Genomic DNA, 20,723 nt, shown 5'->3' on the forward strand with positions numbered 1-20,723 from the left:
TAACACAAATTGTATTATAAATCAGAGATATAATGTACCATCACACTCTCATCCATCTGTCAGTCATCTCAGCCCCCTGATAAATGAACTAGCGCCATCTCTGACATGGACATTCCTTTAACTGCTTTCCCATATACAGTAATATGAGTGAATGCCATGGAGAATTTTACCCCTGAAAGACTCAATCTCCCATCAATCACCACTGAGAATGAGCATGCTCAGTCACCCTCTGTCGCCTTAGATCTGAAACTAGCAGGGAAGCGCTGGCATTTTGCCCTGAGTTCCTAATGTGATCTCTCTCAGTGAGCACACAGCAGCCCTGCTGCACAAAACCAGCACCGCCAGCAGAGGCCACAGCCACGCCACACTGTGTGTGTGTGTGTGTGTGTGTGTGTGTGTGTGTGTGTGTGTGTGTGAGCCTTTGCTTTCCTGCCTGTCCATCTGCTGTATCTGTGCTTTGTGGTACCCTGTTCTCAGTTACACAATTTATCTACACTATCTGTCTCCTCATCTGGTCATGCAGTCTGGCTTTCTAGCTTTTAATGTGTCTGTCTGTTGACATGTCTGATGGTCTGTCTGCTGTCTAACTATCTTCCCATGTGTCTGTCTGTACGTATGTCGGTGAATCTGCCCATCTGTGTTGATATTTGCTTTCATATCCTTTAGCTCAGTCTTGCTTTCTGTTTCCTCTCCTTGGCTCTTTTGGTCTCACAACCCCCTACCAGCTGCCTCTCTCTCTCTCTCTCTCTCTCTCTCTCTCTCTCTCTCTCTCTCTCTCTCATCCACATCTCTCCCCTTCTCTCTACACTTCTTTTCTGCTCTCTCATTCTCTCTCTCTTTTCTCCCTCTGATATCCCTCTCTCTCTCTCTACCTCTTTTTTCTCCCCTCCCCCCCATCTGTCATTTTCTCTCAGATGCTGTGGCTCAGTCTTGCTCTGCATTTCCTCTCGTTGGCTCTTCCTGCCTCACTTCTACCCTCTACTGGCTCCCTCTCCCTCCTCTCTCCTATACCTCTCTTAATCCCTCTCTCTTTTGCTCTCTCCCTTATCCCCTCATCTCTACCTCTACCTCTCCTCTCTCTCTACCTCTCTTCTCCCCTGTGTGCGGTACTTTCCCCTGTCAGTACTCGTGCGTCAACGCGCAGATTGTTCACTCTCCCCTTCTCTCTCTCTCTCTGTTTTTCTCTCTTTCTCTGTATCTCTCTATCTCTGTCTCTCTATCTCTCTCTCCATCTTCTCTCACCTGTGGTAATGGGTGATGACTGAGGCCCGTGTGTGTCAGACTCTGACATTTTAAGAGGGCCTGCCCCCCTCCCCCTTGATGCTGATTGATTGGGACGTGGGTGGCCGGTGAGCCGATGGCACGTGTAAGAGCAGTAATGCGTTAGCCAGAGCAGGCCAGCAGGGACAGGTGTCAGCAGGGACAGGTGTCCGACGGGCGAGTAGCAGGCGCCGGTGGCAGCACAGAGCTTCCCTCCCACAGGGCCATCTCCGTGCAGATGTGTCTGATGCTCGTTCGCTTGAGGAAGTCCAAGACCTGTTCACCAACTCTAGCTCTTCTCTAGTCTTCTATAGCCCGGATCAGTCTATAATGCGTGTCGTGTTTGTTTTTAATATCCGCCAATGTTTGTCTTGTGTTCCCAGGAGAAATCCAATGACGAGTCCGAATGGAGCAACAACAAGAAGCCTGTGGACAAGGAGGAGGCCCTGCAGGCCTACAACGGCCTGTGCGAGGCCAAGGGGTGAGCACGGGGACACGAGTCAGAGTGAAACTGAGCCTCAGCGTCTTACTGTAAGCAACCCCTCGGCTGCTGCCTGGAGCTCCTGTGCAACAAGCATGGATGCCAGGGGAGGGTTTCTGTCTGAGTCAGAGGGCACGGACCTGCCATGGGCTCCTGTTTACACTCACAAGTCCCACATGAGGCTGATTCATTGTAAACACACCGTGCATGTGTTTCATAACTTATAAGAAATTAACTCACCGTGCATGTGTTTCATAACTAGAAATTAACTCACTTCCTTAGCAGCGATGACCGTTTACTCCTTTTCTGGCAAGGATTTGTCATTGAAAACACAGGCTTTAGTTATTATCAAATATTAGCTTCGTACAGTAGATACTCTTAGACACAATGCTATACTTGCCTGAATGTTAAATCCATGCGTTATTATGAAAGTATTGCCATAAATGGAGGTATCCAATCCTACCACAGTCGTCACAGACCAGAAGCACTCAGAGGTTCAGATGTATGAGTGACATCACACCGTCCTGAATAGGAAATTCCCTTCAAATTCACAGTAATGCTAAACTCACACCTCACCTCAGCATTTTGGTTCGTGGTTTATGTAACTGACATAACTTAAAATAGCTTTGTCTCTCATCTGTTTGATTGATCTCCACATTAGCATACCACATTAGCTGTGTTTTGTTGTGACTGATGGTCTATGCATGGCATTTGCATTCCCCTCTGTGAGACCGTATTATGCATTGGGCAGACTGCAGGCTGCAGAGGCAGGTGCAGGCTGGACATAGATCACTGGCACTCTAAATTCATGGTATTGAGAGTGCCCATCACTGGAGCTCCCTCACTCTCCCAGAGACTGACAGCAGCGAGATGAGTTGCAGATTGCACGAAGGAAATACATCTGTGTGTCCACGACTTCCACTCTCCGCAACAAATGCTTCTTCCTTTCCCCTCCTCTCTCTCCGCCGCTGATTTACCATTCATGTGTTCCTTCTCTCCTTCCTCTTTTCCTTTTTCTTCAGCTTTCTCACTCCCTCCGTCCTCTCTCTCTCTGTGGGGGTGCTGCCGCTGTCGGCCTTGTTCCTTTCCTGGCCCACAGCGCTAGTGAGAAAGCTTAGAGTTACAGGACACGTCAGAACAGCAGCGTGAGGTTACGAGTAGCGTCACCCTAGTGATCTATAGTGGTAGAAATGTATATTGTGTATAATGTATATTGCATGAGGTCACTGAAAGAACTGTAGGCTATTTATTTGGGAAATACTGTGTAGCACAGTTGTGAATCAGTGATGCTACTGCTAACGAAGGTGAATCTGGAAAAGTTACACTTACAATGAATGCCATTTTAATTCAGTGCAGAGTTTCAGTGTGGTCTAGACCAGTGGGACCCACAATTTCCCATGTTCATAAAGTCGTGAGAGGAATGGAGATGGAGGGATGGAGGGATGGATGGATTTTTAGCGTTCAAGCCAACAGATACTGTGAGCTACATGATAAGACAAGCAGAATTGCTGTAGGCTTACTTGTTTGGAACCTGGTGATGTTTGGCATTACATTTGTGAAGCCTTCAACTCCTGAGGTCACCTTTCAAAACACTCGGCCTGTTTGTTTTTGACAGGGTGCTTTGTCTCCATGTGTCATTTTAGTTTTGATGGTTTCATGCTCTCATGTGCCAGCAATTCACTGCACGCCACACACTGGGGTTTCTGTCCCATTTTGTCCGATCTGAAAGGTCTGATATGAGATCGGATAAGGTAGAATTTAAAATATGTGTTTTTGGGTTTTTTTTACCACAAGCTCCGCGACCCACCCAGAACGGTTTCACAACCCACTTTTGGGTCCTGACCCACCAGTTAAAAAACACTGGTTTAGACAATACTCTTTAATGGGCTGCTCTAATACAAGTGGCCTGTTGGGATTCTCATGGGCTAGTCTGCTTATTTGTCTCGTACAGCTCCACTGGGGTCCTTTAGGGCTTTCATGCTTCTCTTGTCTCTACTTGTTTCTGTTACTAACCTGCCGTGTTCTAATGCTGCATTTTTCCAACTTCTTTCCTGTTGCATGTCTCCCTCTCCATGTCTCTCTCTCTCTCTCTCTCTCTCTCTCTCTCTCTCTCTCTCTCTCTCTCTGTGTGTCGGTGACGGCAGTAAAGGGCAGGATTGGGGTTATTTGAATGAAGATGGAGAGCTGGGTCTGGCATACCAGGGGTTAAAGCAGGTGGCCAGGTGGTTCTTTTTCACTTCTTCTTTCTGCAAGAGCTTCTCTACCTTTCCTCTGTTCACTTCCTAGTATGATGGAACACTCACACATAAACTTAATACAGCTGATGTTTGGAAGTGTTACTATGTATCTAATGTTAGAATGAGACATATATTGTACTCTTAAGAACTTTCTTGCTCTCTCTCTCCCTCTCTCTCTATCTCTTTGTCTCTCTCTCTCACAAAAACACAATGATCTGCCTGTCTATCCACCTCTCCCTCCACCTCTTCCTCCCTCTCTCTCTCTGTCTGTCTCAGGCTGCTGGAGGCCCAGCTCCAGTCCCAGTCTCGTCAGCACAAGGATGAGCTGGTGGCGCTGCACACCCAGATCGAGGTGCTGCGCGAGGACCTGGAGAAGAAACAGGAGGCGCTGAACCAGATCATGGCGCTGTCGCCCGAGGACAAGGTGGAGTACAGCGTCCAGCAGGAAATCACACGCCTCACCAACGAGAACCTGGTGAGTCTCCAGAGAGATGGTGACGGGGAAGGAAGACTGTGTGTGTGTGGGGGCTACATATGCTCTGATGGACAGAGATAAAGAGATGGGAGAGTATTGTAAGGTATAATGTCCTGTTTGCCCTGTCTGGGATTATTTTCTGATAATGACCGACGGACAATACATTATCCATTATTTAACAGACTTTCGAGCCTTCATATTAATGGAACCTTCTGCAGCGTTCTGAAGAGCTGTATCATAAATAACAAGAGTGTATTATTCTTTGGGGTACAAAGTTGGGGCAGCTGTGGCCTACTGGTTAGCACTTCGGACCTGTAACCGAAGGGTTGCCGGTTCGAACCCCGACCAGTAGGCACGGCTGAAGTGCCCTTGACCAAGTGATGCGGTCACTGGGTCTGCTCTGGGTTGGTCAGTGATGCGGTCAGTGATGCGGCCATTGGGTCTGCTCTGGGTTGGTCAGTGATGCGGTCAGTGATGTGGTCAGTGATTCGGTCAGTGATGGGGCCGCCGGGTCTGCTCTGGGTTGCAGGACCTCAAGGAGCTGATGGAGAAGCTGGAGAAGAACGAACGCAAGCTCAAGAAGCAGCTGAAGATCTACATGAAGAAAGTGCAAGAGCTGGAGGGTAAGAGGAATGGAGGGAGGGAGGGAGGGAGGGATGGATAGAGGGATGGAGGGAGGGATGAATGGATGGATGGGAGATTGGACAGTTTGGAGAAAAAGGTTAATTGTTTGCCTTCAACTCCTTCATTCTCTTCAGATCTTTTTGTGGGGTTGTCAGTAGTGCCAGAATTGTTTTTTACGAGACACAGTACAGAGGAGACTTATCCCACGTAGTGCTGGTTTCTCCTCCACTGGCCGCTGTAGTGCATGTCAGAGGTGGGAGTAAGTCACGTACTGTATGTACAAGTCACAAGCAAGTCTCAAGTCTTAACCTTCAAGTCTCAAGCAAGACCAAGTCATTTTTTGTGACAATCAAGCAAGTCAAGTCAAGTCATAGCTTGGGTCAAGCAAGTCAAGTCAAGTCATAGCCAAATCATACAAATTAATGATGATTTACCCACATTTTCATTTTAAAATAAGCTACAATAAGCTAGTTATGAACTGCTGGAGTTTTATTTGTAACAAACAGACATTCAAGCCACATACATCTGAACGGTTTATATAATAAGATGAAATGTATATGAATAAACATAAATGTATTTCAAGTAGACCTATTATAAAATAGCCTTTTATTGTTTCAATATGCCTCAAATATTAGGTAAGCTACATCAAATCATGAAAATATATTCAAACAGTTCAAGTTACACCTGTCTGACCTGTCACATCTCCAGGTTCACTCATGTAGCGGCATGCAGCAACACCTAAGCAGATTTTCTAAAATCATTAAAAGTTAACTCCTTATCTATGAAAAAAATGGCAGTCAAGTAATTTCCAGTCATTTTGTCTCAAGTCTAAGTCCAGTCTCAAGTCATGAATAGCAAGTCAGAGTCAAGTCTTTTTATACATGTTGATCAAGCAAAGTCTCAAGTCTTAACCAACCTTCAAGTCTCAAGCAAGACCAAGTCATTTTTGTGACAATCAGAACAAGTCAAGTCAAAGTCATGGCCCAGGTCAAACAGAGTCAAAGTCAAGTCATGGCCAAAATCCTTACAAATTAATGATGATTTACCCACATTTCATTTTTAAAATGGCTACAATAAGCTAGTTATGAACTGCTGGAGTTTATTTGTAACAAACAGACATTCAAGCCACATACATCTGAGCGGTTTGCCCTTATAATAAGATGAAATGTATGAATAAGCTTATAAATGTATTTCAAAGTAGACCCTATTTTCAAATAGCCTTTTTATTGACAATATGCCTCAAATATTGGGTAAGCTACATCAAATCCATGAAAATATATTCAAACAGTTCAAGTTACACCTGTCCTGACCTGTCACATCTCCAGGTTCACTCATGTGACGCATGCAGCAGCACCTAAGCAGATTTTCTAAAATCGTAAAGTTAACTCCTTATCTATGAAAAAATAAACAGTCAAGTAATTTCCAGTCATTTGTCTCAAGTCTAAGTCAAGTCTCAAGTCATGAATAGCAAGTCAGAGTCAAGTCTTTTATACATGTTGATCAAGCAAGTCTCAAGTCCTAAAAAAATGTGACTCGAGTCAAGTCATGTAGTCTGTAGCGTGTGGTTTTCCTTTGAGCCCTGCTGATCTGTGTGTGCAGTGAGCCAGACCACTCAGCAGGCCTCCAAGGCCCGTCCAGAGCTGACCCGGCAGGTGACCGTGCAGAGGAAGGAGAAGGACTTCGAGGGCATGCTGGAGTACTACAAGGAGGACGAGGCCATTCTGATCCGCACCCTCATCACAGGTACCCACTGACCGCTCCACAGATGACAAATCACAGTCCGAGCACAAGTGCAGTCCCCTGACCCATTCTGATCCTCTCTGAAGGATAAGTGACAGGCACAGTGCAAAAGGCCAACTAAAGATCAAAACAAAAACAAAAAACAAAACAAAAACATTAATACAAGATTTGAATTAGCAAGATTGTAAGTGCAAACAAGGGGGTTGGGGTCAGCTCAGTCCTCCCACATGCTATACCACAGCTTTAGTTCTTCAACACAAGACACTTAGCTGGTCACCTGACTTTGCACTTTGCCACTGAAATTGTGGGCCTGAGGGTTCAAAGTGGATTCACTGTGAGCTGCTTTTGCTGGACTGTTTCATTGGATCAGTGCCATGGCTAAGTTTTGTGTCCCCCCCTCTCTTTCTCTCTATCTCTCTCTCTCTATCTGCTCTGTGGATCTCTGTTTGTCAGACATGACACCCAGCACTGTGTCGGGCACGGTGCCCTGCCTGCCGGCATACATCCTCTTCATGTGCATCCGCCACGCCGACTACATGAACGACGACCAGAAAGTCCACTCGCTGCTCACCTCCACCATCAACGCCATCAAGAAGGTCCTCAAGGTAGCACTGGACATTCTCTCGGTGTACTTAGTTCCACCTACGCATGTGTCCTCTCTCAGTGTACTTAGTTCCACCAACTCATGTGTCCTCTCTCAGTGTACTTAGTTCCACCAACGCATGTGTCCTCTCTCTCTAGCTACTCTAGCTAATCTCACCAGATTAAAAGGGACTAGGAGAATGGAAAATTTTTATGTTTGCATGTTTGTTTATTTGTGTGTGTGTGTGTGTGTGTCTGTGTGTGTGTGTGTGTGAAAGAGAGAGAGAGAGAGAGAGAGAGTGTGTGCAAGTGCAAGTGTTAACCTGCTTGTGATGGTACATTTGCACTGTTTACTTGTGTCTTCAGAGGCGACTGTTTGCATATCTGCAAGCATGCATGGGCATGTGTGCATTTTTGCATTCTTACTTGCAAGAGTGCATGTGTGTGTGTGTGTGTAAGCGCACGTGTGCGTGTGGACAGCATATGCATGTGTACGTGTGTATTGAAATGTGCATGTATGCGTTTGCATGTGTGTGAATATAAGTGTGGACACTAGCATATGCACATGGATGTTAAACATATAAGTATGGACACTAGCATATGGCATTTGCGTGTGTTTGTGTGTGTGTGTGCGTGTGCGTGTGTGTGTGTGCGTGTGTGTGTGCACGTATGTGTGTGTGTGTCGTTGTTTGTGTTTGTGTGTGTGTGTGTGTGCGGTGCGTGTGTGTGTGTATGCGTGCGTGTGTGTGTGTGCGTGTGTGTGTGCATGTAGTGATGAGGCTGCAAAAGGCAACAGACATCCTGCCGTCTCACGTCCTCCTCTGTGTGTGTTTGGTGCATTTTTGTGCCTCCCCAGAGAAACAACGATGACTTTGAGATGACCTCATTCTGGCTGGCAAACACTAGCCGCCTGCTGCACTGTCTGAAGCAGTATAGCGGAGATGAGGTAAGAAACCACCCACGCACAACACACACACACACCAGTACAGAAACAGGAGACCAGGAGACCACACAGACGGCTTGCTTTGTTATGTGTGTGTGTGTGTGTGTGTGATTGTCTAGATGTGTATGGGTGTGTGTGGTTAGTGTGTGAGATCTGATTGGACAAATCACATACTGAAAGTAAAGACACCTCTAAAGTGAAAAACTCACAGTATGCATCATAGTAGTTATAACTGAACGTATGTGAACGTAAAGTACACAATTTTATGTTCAATTATAAAATAAAAGAATGATATACACCATTACAGTATTTTATGCATGCTGTATTGTATACTATTTGTGATGTATGACCCTTGAGACTTGTGTGAGTGAACTTCTGATCTTGTGTGTCCTCGTCAGGCGTTCATGACCCAGAACTCAGGCAAGCAGAACGAGCACTGCCTGAAGAACTTTGACCTGGCTGAGTACCGGCAGGTGCTGAGTGACCTCTCTATCCAGATCTACCAGCAGCTCATCAAGGTGGCAGAGGGCGTCATGCAGCCCATGATTGGTGAGGAGCTTACACCACAGGGCCTCGACACTGTCCAAAAATACATGCTATAGACCTCTGAAGTTCGCCTACAAAAAAGAACCAAAGCGGCCATCTTTGCCCATATAAGGAGATCCGGTTGTTAATTGAAGCTAACTACCTATGGCAAGTTGCATTGAAAGTTAGCTCTGGGGTAGCAAAATCTAAAGTGTTACGCGTCCGGAGATCACAGTATCCACTTTCGAAGGCAGAGGACAAAAAGTGTGTTCAGGAAAGCGTCTGCATTTTCAGACTTTTTTCATCCCAGCGAGAGTTTAACAGGTCAGATAATTCAAAATGCCCATGTTATTTTCCCATAGGAAAAATTGCCAGATACCGGATGTTAAAGATGGCTGCTTTTTTGTAGGCAAACTTCAGAGGTCTATAGGCTAAGAGCAAAGGGTGGAGGGAAGTGATTTGGTTAGGCTGTCTATCAATATACAACTTGGGATTAGATGATTGGCTAACCACAATATTCTTTTTCATTGTTATATTGAATCTGAATCCATTATTATCTCTCCCGTTCTCCTACAACGTTTATTTTACAGTAGTTCTGAAATGTATGCAGATTCTTCCAAAGTATGAGACAAGAAACATTAAACAAAATAGCATGACCGTTTTACAGAATGGTACTTAATTATATCAGTCCTCTGAAAACATGACAACATGACCAAAGTTCTTCTCTCCCACTCAAAACATGACAACATGACCAAAGTACTTCTCTCCCACTCAGTGTCGGCCATGTTGGAGAGCGAAAGCATCCCTAGTCTGTCCGGTGTGAAGCCCATGGGCTACCGTAACCGTTCGTCCAGCATGGACATGGAGCGGGACGGCCCGGGCGGCTACACGCTGGAGGCGCTGATCCGACAGCTGGGCCAGTTCCACGGCACCATGGGTGAGCACGGCCTGGACCCGGAGATCGGTCAGCAGGTCATCCGCCAGCTCTGCTACAACATCAACGCCGTCACGCTCAACAACCTGCTGCTGCGCAAGGACGTCTGCTCCTGGAGCACTGGCATGCAGCTCAGGTAGGACAGAGACCAGAACACACACACACACAACAAAGTGCATTGAAAGTACTCGGATGGTGCATTCATAAAAAGTTGAGTGTGACACTTTTCGCTCGTATCATTCAGCATCTTGGCTACATAGCGCACTATTTTCAAACTTGTGATAATGGTGGTTGGGGAACTCATACACGTCAGGGCCGGTTCTCCCTCTACGCACACTACGCAAGTTGCGTAGGGCCCCGCACATTAATGAAGGCCCCCCCTCCCGTCTCCCCTTGAGTCAAGCTAGTGGCAGACTGGTATACAGTTATAGCAACAGTGTCTCATACAGTAGCCTACATTAACAAGATGAACATGAGATATAATCGCATATTCCCTACATTTTAAAAAAAAATGTACCTCATACATTAACAAGATGAACATGAAACCGAATTACCATTCAGGGCTTGTAAAACGGAAGAAACTTCACGAGAATGAACAGCAGAAACATGTGAAACAGGTGAATTTGTGTTCGTTCCATGATGTCATGCGTCTCTCCAACGCGTGTTGCAGGCCTACCTAACAGGAAAGTGAATCCATGATCTGTCTGCGGCTTGCTTGCCAGCCTTTCCCAGTCACGGTAACCTATTTCACGAGAATGAACAGCGGGAACAGCAGTCGGGTAAACTTGTGTTTTGATCTCTACACGCATCTCTCTAGTGCGTGTTGCTGGCCTAGCCTAGGCCTACCTAACAGGGAAGTGAATCCCCCTGATCTGTCTGCGGCTTGCTTGCTAACCTTTTCCAGTCACGGTAAGCCTACTTCGCAAAGTAGCATGTCCTGTTTTTTGAATGCGAATGCGGGCGGATGAAACTAGCAGTTTTTCAGCAGAAACATGCGAGAACCCGGCAAAACTGATCGGTGATTTCACTCTTCCCATGCATTTTAAAAGTAAATGTTTACAATATTTCAGTCAAGCTATAGTTGGTTTAGCCTACAACTGAACGTATGCAAAATGGAAAGTATAGCCTAATGTAAGCTTTTAACTTTGATTCGTTGTGTACAGGTGAAGAACAGTCAGCCTCAGCCAGTAGGCTACTAGCACAACCAGACCCTAACAAAAAAATAACTGCATCACTTCAAGTGTCAAACTGCAGATTTTTGAGTATCAAAACCGCAGTTTTGGAGGAACTATTTACAGTTCTTATGCAGGGAATGCACTATTTTGGACATAAAAAACTGCATTGTACTGCATAGTACTGTAATTTACTACAGAAATGCAGTATTTTGGACATGAAAATACTACACTACTGCACTGTAGCCTACTATAAATGAATGGTACTTTGAAAAAACTGCAGTTATTTTTTGTAAGGGGATATGTACAGCAAACATCAAAAGCAAACAGCCAAGTCCCTATAACTGGGCATTTATAGCTGTGAAGGTTTGGGGGAAAACACTATATTTCGTAACTTCTATAGACATCCAAAATGGGGTGGGATGATTGTATTGTAAGCACAGAGGTATAAAAAAAAAAGGTTACATTTTGTCCCTCAGAGTTCAGGTAGGAGGGCCCCTTAGCAGGGTTTTGCCTAGGGCCCCATGGAGGTCTGAACCGGCACTGACACACACACACACACACACACACACACACACAGCTAAGGTAGGAGAGGGAACATATCATGTACAAACCCCCACACAAGCATGCTTGCAACCACACACACACTCACACACACATACACACACACAAGCATGCTTGCAACCACACACACACACACACACACATACACACACACAAGCATGCTTGCAACCACACATTCACATGTACAAACCCCACACAAGCATGCTTGCAACCACACACACACTCCACATGCACAAACCCCCACACAAGCATGCTTGCAACCACACACACACACACACACACACACACACACACACACACACACACACAAACCCCCACACAAGCATACTTGCAACCACACACACTCACATGCACATACACACACACACACACACACACACACACATGTACAGTACAAACCCCCACACAAGCATGCTTGCAACCACACACACACACACATGCACATTCACTCAACAACCTATTGTGTGTGTCTGCGTGCGTGTGTGCGTGCGTGCGTCTGTGTGTGTGTGTGCAGGTACAACATCAGTCAGATGGAGGAGTGGCTACGGGGCAGGAACCTGCAGCAGAGCGGTGCAGCTGCCACCCTGGAGCCCCTCATCCAGGCCGCCCAGCTGCTGCAGGTCAAGAAGAAGACGTCGCAGGACGCTGAGGCCATCTGCACGCTCTGCTCCGCACTCTCTGTCCAACAGGTGGAGCTCTAAAGCACACAAAACACACAAACTACAGTAGACACAATAGAGAGCAAAGCACCTATCTCAAACTCAATGAAGACCTAACTCAGCACTGTCACCGATCAGGGTACACCTAACTCAGCCCTGTCACAGATCAGGGTACACCTAACTCAGCCCTGTCACAGATCAGGGTACACCTAACTCAGCACTGTCACAGATCAGGATACACCTAACTCAGCCCTATCTTATTCACACCTGATGACTTATCATAACCCTGTCTCAGACACAATGTACACCAATGATTACTGGAGGTTGTCCTAACGTTGCACTGTTCTACCCACAGATTGTGAAAATTCTCAATCTATACACCCCACTCAATGAGTTTGAGGAGAGAGTCACTGTCTCTTTCATCCGGGATATTCAGGTAAGAACATTTAACAATGATTGATGATAAAATAACACTATGTTACCTTCAACTCTCGGTAACTTAACTGAATACATTGCCTGTTCCCATCCACATACTTCTGTACTTAAAGTGCCTAATTTGAGTGCATAAGTGCATTCATGCTGATGACTATGGCGAGACAGAGTGCATTGAAAGTACTCGGATGATGCATTCATAAAACGTTGAGTGTGAGACTTTTCGCCCTTAATACTCACCATCTCGACTAGCGCACTACTTCATAGCGCACTACTTTTCAAACTTGTGATAATGGTGGTTGGGGAAATTGGAGCAGCACCGGTGGAAATCACCTTACTGATGCTTTGAAAAAGTACGACTATCCCACGGTCAAATAGAAGACACTAGTAGCATTATGTTTACATTTTGCGATTGTCATTCTAAGTGCAGAGTTGGTGTTAAAATTCACTCATTATGAGAGTAACATAGCGCACACAGCACACTGCATTGAGGTCTACTGACAGAAGTACACAGATTGGAACAGAGTGATTGCCATTTCTTTCTGTAACTTAATTTGAACTCATTGCCCTTTTTCTCTGTAACTTCATGGAACATATTGATGTCCCTCTGTGTAACTGAACGTAATGTGTGTCCCTCTGTGTAACTGAACATAATGTGTGTCCCTCTGTGTGCGTCACCCACAGAACCGGCTGCAGGACCGTGTGGAATTTCAGCAGCAGCTGCTGGCGGACACCAAGTACGCGTTCCCCGTGCTCTTCCCATACACACCATCAGCCCTGAGCCTGGAGAGCCTGCACATCCCCGCCTCACTCAGCCTGGACTTCCTCATCCGAGTCTGATCAGCCTGCACATCCCCGCCTCACTCAGCCTGGACTTCCTCATCCGAGTCTGATCAGCCTGCACATCCCCGCCTCACTCATCCTGGACTTCCTCATCCGAGTCTGATCAACCTCACCCAGCCACCCGCCCACCCTACCTTTCCCATTATGATCCCGCAGGGTCCTAGAGAGAGCAGATATCCCTCCTCCCACCGGCCCCCTGTGTTCTATAAGTCTGACTCTTATACTATGAGCGGAGGTGAGCTCTCTCGGTCTCATGTCTGCTGGGTGGTTTGTTTCTACATGCTAGGAAAGCAGGGTTGGTCAAGGGTTGGGGAAAGGGGGGGTGGGATCACTGGAAGGGCCCAATGCTTGCAGTTCCCTGCAGATGCCTGCAGATGCTAGCAGTTGCCTTGCAGTTTTCCATGACTCTTTGGAACTCCGATTGATTGGATGGGCCTGTAAGTATGATATGATCTATATATTAGTATGGGCGGAGCTTAATGCAACAGGATCAGCTTAAGTAGTGAGTCCTGAATTCAAGACACTTTCATTATACAGAACAATAAAGCCAGTGGTGCAGGGAACTTTTGTCACACAGTCTCACCCCTGAATCCCCGAAGTCAGTGGTTTCGTGGGGGTTATTTGTCTCGGTGGAGGATGTGATGTCGTCTGACACCTGTCAGCCTTCTGAGATGTGCGGCTCGAGCAGGAGAGCCCCCACGGGCTGCGCCAGCGGAGAAGATGCTGCTGCAGCGACTCGTGGCCTCTCACGATCCCACTCGACGGCAGGAAATTCACAGCGTGGAGAGCGGCTCAAAGCAGCGGAAAAGCCTGCACTGCAGTGGCTCTGTCTGGGGCCGGCGGCTCATTAATGTTCAAGAGAGACTCCGTCTCGTCTCGTCTCGTCTCGTCTCTTCTCTTTTTTTCTTCTTCTTTCACTCTTCTATTTTCTTTTGAGGATTTTTTTTTCCATCCTTCGACACGATCTCTCTGTCTTTTGTGCGCTCTGTAAAAAGCAGTCACACTTTGTATTGTGTTTGCATCACTCCTTTTTCAGTGTGTTTTGGGCTGCTTTTTTATTATTGCCTCCCCTGCAGCTAAGGTTTCTGTGTGTATGCACCATAAAGAGTGTTACAGCTCGCTCAGTGAGCTACATATATACTTGCAGGAAAGAGCGAGAGATAGAGGAGGCTGTGAGAGAACGACAAGCAGCAAGTAGAGCACAGACACTTTCAGAGGGAGGGTGGATGGCATGCACTAAGAGATGTGTAGTAGAGCATGAGAAACCATGCCTGTCCTGACAAGAAACTGATGTTACACATCGAAGGCAACGAGCAGGTGATGGGAAGGGTTTATCAGTAAGTGAGAAGCAAGTCAGCAGGAAGCCAGAGAATTGGTGGTTTAGTCAGCTCCAGCGCTACGGTGACCAAGGCCTTTCACTCTTTAGTCCACTCCAGCGCTACGGTGACCAAGGCCTTTCACTCTTGAGAGTGGGAGGGAGAGGACGGTAGGCGAGCATTATTGTGCCACACCACTAAAAGCGCTTTCATTTTGTGTCACTTACCGACCAAGCAGCAACAATTAACACTTATTTTATTGGGATTTGGACAAAGCCGCTCCATTTGGGTTCTGCTACAGCTGCGTGTGCGAGTACCAGACAAAGCCTCCAAGATGTAGCTGGACAGACTCGAGTGGGTGGACAGGGTGGGGTTTTTTTTTAGGAGGGTGGAGGGAGACCAGGGTCACAGGCACGCACACAGCCAGTGTTGCATAGTAGTTCTGCAGTATGCGCATGCTTCTTGTGTGTAGACTGTGTTTTTTCTCTTCTGAGGATTCTAACGATCGCCCCCCTCCCCATAATCACTGACAGTGTTTCATGGGAGTGGAAGCCCACAGCTGATCACTTTGAGAGAGATCTCTTCAGGACACTGTGTCTCCTTCTTACTAATGCTTGTGTCTCATTGCCCCAAAAAGCCTCCTGCTCTCCAATACTCTCTCTCATCCCCAATGGCAATAAAGAGCTGGGACCATACCTTCCTGTGCTGGGCTGTTATTGAACTTGGGTTTGAGTACATACACACTTACGCCTCTGGTTTAATTTTTTTTTATTATCAAGGTAATCTTTTTTATTTGGTAAAGGTGGTTTTCTTTATGCCACTCATTTTGTGTACTTTCTCTGTTTTTTGTATTTATTTGATACAGCAGGTCTTGACACCTGGCTTTCTTGGCAGTTTAAGAGGGTGCAATATTTGGTTTTCAACTTTTAGTAATAAACAGGAAACACATGAAAACACATCATTAATATTTTGTATTTTGTACATATTGATATGCCCTCTTCTGTTAGATTCTTGGTACTGCACACCTTGGAAAAAAAGACTCATTGGCTGCAGATGCCACATCCACCAAAATCACATTGCCTTCAAAACACTACATTCAAAAAGTTCATTCCTCTTAATCATACTACTGAAATCTCTGTTGTTTGTTTCGGGTGCCATCATATGTCATGATTGTGTCTTTTTTCCATTGTCTATATTCCAATTTCAATACAAAGGTTTGTTATTGAAGAAAATAGAAAGGCAAGGATGGGAATATTGCCCTGTTTATGGAAAAAGCAGTCGCTAGCTTTGGAAAGTTTGGTTGCAAGTGGAGTTGCATCTCCACTGTGTCATCCTCCAGTTAAGCAGAAATGGTTAATTTGTGGAGATGTTTTTACATATAAATCTATCTGATTAAATAACTTTATTTTAAGAAAGAGTTGCTAAACTTCAGCCATATTTTAATTATTTGTGTGGATTAGACCTGGAAACACTAACAGCACTGTTTATTCAAGGTTTTTGTAAGGAGTAGAGTTCCCTGATTTGTTTCCATTCTCTCATTGTCAAGTGCAAATTAACTATAATGAAGTACATGTACAATCTGAACAAAAGTACAATGACTATTCAGAAAAATACAATAAAAAAGCTTTGAGCAACTCTGTCTTGTGTGTGGATTTTTTTTTTTTTTTTTGTGCATGAGATGTCTGTAAGAACATACTGTAGGTAAAATTGTCCTGTCACATATTCATGATTTGAATGCATCTAACCTGGTTCAAAGTGACATGTGATTGCTGGGCAACAACAAGATTATCAAGAGTCAACAGTTGTGTCATGAAATTGTGTCAATTTTACAGTTTACAGTGTATGTCACTTGCAGTCACACTGAAGCTCATCACCAAGCTATATGAAACAGCGGGGCCTGAGAGATGGTGGGTGCTTGACTGAGGAGAGTTTATGTCGAAAAATGTCCTCAATTAAATGTTTCATTAGACTATATTGTTTTTTCAGTGCAATTTGACAGAAATAGTGGAGCAATATTTCCAGTTTCACTCTGGCAAGGGTGTGAAAGTTGTGTGCGGGTCGCTGCTGTTTTTGCGGCTTGCTGCCAGAAACCTTGTGAACTTGGCTCTGCCTGCTTTCCCATACACGAACACACCCTCTCAACGGTTTGGTTTCGCCTTTGGAGGTGGCTGCCTACCTGCCACTGAGCAAGACAGGCTGTCTGCTTGAACCTCTGAGTCATTCTGTGCCTGTTTGTCTCGGGTTGCCTTGGATGTGGACTGACCTCATCCACGTTGTTGCAGTATATAAGATGGTGATGCATGTTGGAGGAAGACTGTTTTATTTTAATTCCATACATTATCATTTTCCTTTTTAAATGGCATACTGTATAAGCTTGACACAATTGTTTTTGTGAATATGTAATGTATAATAAATTCTGTATGTTTTGTAGGGGTTTTCTGTTCTTTGTTTGGGGTGGGGGGGTTAAGTGAGTTTTAGCTGCTAACTGAGAGTGTAGCTGTATTCTCTTTTCCACAGAAGTCACATGTCTTACAAGTCCTTCAATACGGTGGAGGTGTGTTATGATTGGTGCAGAGAAATGGTTAAAAAGGGAAAAACGTATGCTTACACACTCATTGCACACACACACACACAGCCACACTTCGTACTCTACCTCTTTGATAATGACCTTTTTCTCTCTGCAGCACGCTTGTGTTTTGCTGAGCTCTCGGATGTCATCTGATTGTTCTTGAGGTTTGTCTGTGAGCCGCAAATTTCTGCTGAAACCGTCAAGCTTTTGTTTGACGTTACTGAGGTAATAATAAAGTGACCTCCCATATATCAGAGCCTGTCAGCTGTGTTGGCCTTCAGTTTGTTTCTCTCTATTCACCTTTTACATCACCGATTTCATTCCATGCTAGAACCACTATAGTATAATTCTGTGCACTTAAAATTCTTGTAACTTTACACCACTATTGCCAGGTTTAAATCATGTAATCGTGTAAATCATGAATATTTTTTTCTTTCTGAGAAAAGTACAACTGTTCACTGGAAATCTTATTTAATTACTTAATCACATGGACACCTCAATAATCCTTTTTTTTTCAATCACCCTTCTAGAATGACCAAAGGCTGATTTCTTCAAATGAGTTTCTTTTCCATTATCTTGCCTGTCTGTGTGTTTAGCTATGGAATTCAAGTGCCTTGATGCATCAATACCTGTAATTGGTATAATATAAATACTTGACACAGAATTTAGTTTTAATCAATGTACACAACATTAAAATAGCACTAACAGAGATAGAGAGATATATTCTCTGATGGGAGGTTGGAGGTTGGGGATAGATAAATCAATGGATAGATAGATGGATGGGTGAAGGGATTGATGAAAGGATGGATAGATATATAAATGGTTATGGTTGGATGTATGACTTGCATGATGCATGCATGCCATGCTCTTGAAATATTGCACAACTTTAGAAATGTATCTTCCTTAGAACTGACAGTATCTTTCCCTTGTCATCAGTAGTTTGTGCAACCCTGACCAATCTATGTGCCAACACCTCCTCTGCTACGGGAAACAGGATGTATGTATAGTCAGACACAACATATGCACAAACAATTGTCCTCATACATATACATACCCTGGCAGAACTTTGGCCAGTTTTCAGAAATATATGACTGAACATGCTAAAATTGAATACCTTTCTTTTATTCAGGAATAGTGGTCAGGTGAGGTCATTTATTATCACATAATTGTGTGTGCCATTTTTAAATAATAATGATAAACTGAAATTACCCAAATGGCTCTGACCGGAAGTTTACATACCTTTGAATGTTTGACTTGATGATATACACACAAAGATTTCAATCTCAATACCAGGAATTGGTTGAGATGCAAAGACAAACCCTCAAGCTATCTGAGCTGAAATTCAGGCTTCACTGCAGTTATGTGATTGTTTCAAGATCCATAATAAGGAGGCACTTGAACAAATATGGGCTGCATGCCAAAAAAAAACAGTTGCCAGGAAAAAAGCCATCACTGTGCCAATTCAATTCACAGGCATCAGAATTTCTGGAACAAAGTCATTTGGAGTGATGAGACTAAAATGGATCTTTCTTGAAATGTGCAGTTTACGCAAGACAACCCAACAATGTTCAAGACCTGGAGGCTTTTTGTCAAGAGTGGGCATCTCCACCATCTGAGAAAATAAAGCTATTTGTCCACAACTACCACAAAAGACTGCAAGCTGTCATTGATACTAAAGGGGGCAATACACAGTATCAAGAATTAAAGGTACAGTATGTTAATTTTTGAACATATTATTTACTTTATTGCTATGCTTTATTGCAGTAATGTTTCATGGTTTAATTTGAATCCCATTAAAATGAAAGGAATGTGTTTTGCCCGATAACTTGTGTTTGGTGGCACTGAGTACAACTGCATATGGAAACATATAGATTGTGTTTCTAGTTGCTTATGCCTGGGCCCCTTTCGGCCCAGATATGTTCACGTAAGACGTGTGTGAGAGTAAGAGGATGCTGGGGGAGATGAAAAACCGAGCCGAGGGAGAGAGTGAGAGAGAAAAACAAACAAGACTAAAAAAACAGCATCCCAGTGTTCTGAGGCAGAGAGGCGCACAAGAAAAAGAAAACCACTTGAGCTGTTGTTGTGAGATGAGCAGCAAGATAGGGACCTCCAGCAATGGCGTGTGGTTTTCAGGAAAAGGAAGGGGAGGGGGGGGGGCGGGTGGGTGGGTGGGTGGCAACAAAACCAATGCGACACTCAAAGGGCCCGTGGAATAGAGAGGCAGAGAAAGAGTGAGAATGACAGAGTGAGAGAGGGAGAGAAAGAGTGAGAGAGGGAGAGAAAGAGGAGAAAGAGTGAGAGGGGGAGAGAAAGAGTGAGAGAGGGAGAGAAAGAGTGAGAGGGGAGAGAAAGAGTGAGAGAGGGAGAGAAAGAGTGAGAGAGGGAGAGAAATAGTGAGAGAGGGAAAGTAGAGAGGCCACCTCTGTCCACTTTCCTCTGCATTCATCACACACTTTCACTCTGCGTCTCTCTGCCGTCCTGTGAGGTATGTGTGAAAATGGTGGCGGGACGGCCTGATTCCAAGTAAAAATGACGACAAGGGGCCTGCCAGGTACTCATGCGCCAGCGTGGGGACCCGGTTGACACAAGGGGTGAGAGGGCAGGAGGGGCGGGGGTATGTTTCTGTTCCACGCTGTGCTCTTCTTCAAAACCTCAGAGGCTGAGCCGCAGCGGCCGCCCACACACTCGCTGTCGAGAACTCACCCCCCCCCCCACACACACACACACACACACTCACACACATAAACCCACATGTGTAAACACACATATAAACATCCTATGCAAACACACAAGTACAAGTGAATACACACATGAATGTAGGTATACATGCACACGCACACACTCTCACACACACATGTGCAGACATACACACGCACGTATATAAACACCTCAATTCGCACACACAGATATACACACCTCAATTCCTATCTTTGTCCCATATGTCAATAATCCCATCTTATTCCCAGAAAGTGTGTGTGTGTATGTGTGTGGTGTGTGTGTAAGTGTATGTGTGTGTTTGTGTGTCAGCACACACTGATGTGTCAACACAGAAATAGTCTGTATCAGAACATCTTTCCTACGCAGTGTCCACAGAAATCTCTTTTGACATTATGAGCCCTCAATGATGGGAAAAGTACAACATCTATTTGATTTTCTATTCATTTCTATGAAATTGAACACCATGAGCAAGATCCTGAGTGCAAACATTGGTTAATCACCTCAATCAAAATAAATCTAATAAATTAATTTGGTTAATAAAGTCTCTGGCTCATTGCTCCCATATGCCACAGGTGAGCTTTATTTTTTATTTGTATTTATTTTTATTTCTATCTTTATTATATGCACAAGACACTTTGCTCATTGCCAG

At 44.8% G+C, this 20,723-nt stretch overlaps 1 protein-coding gene across 1 annotated transcript in view; it reads left to right on the forward strand.

The window, feature by feature from the left end:
- myo5b (myosin VB) overlaps positions 1-16,421 on the forward strand; it is a 63,220-nt gene extending 46,799 nt beyond the window's left edge. The window contains 11 exon segments of the mRNA XM_048258769.1: positions 1,644-1,741; positions 4,255-4,453; positions 4,983-5,076; positions 6,677-6,820; positions 7,271-7,422; positions 8,256-8,345; positions 8,741-8,891; positions 9,643-9,937; positions 12,052-12,226; positions 12,552-12,632; positions 13,313-16,421. Coding sequence (XP_048114726.1) covers positions 1,644-1,741; positions 4,255-4,453; positions 4,983-5,076; positions 6,677-6,820; positions 7,271-7,422; positions 8,256-8,345; positions 8,741-8,891; positions 9,643-9,937; positions 12,052-12,226; positions 12,552-12,632; positions 13,313-13,468 — 1,635 coding nt within the window. The 3' untranslated portion in view covers positions 13,469-16,421.
- Positions 16,422-20,723: the final 4,302 nt, after the last annotated feature.

Source organism: Alosa alosa, chromosome 12 (assembly GCF_017589495.1).
Source record: "Alosa alosa isolate M-15738 ecotype Scorff River chromosome 12, AALO_Geno_1.1, whole genome shotgun sequence".
NCBI lineage: Eukaryota > Metazoa > Chordata > Actinopteri > Clupeiformes > Clupeidae > Alosa > Alosa alosa.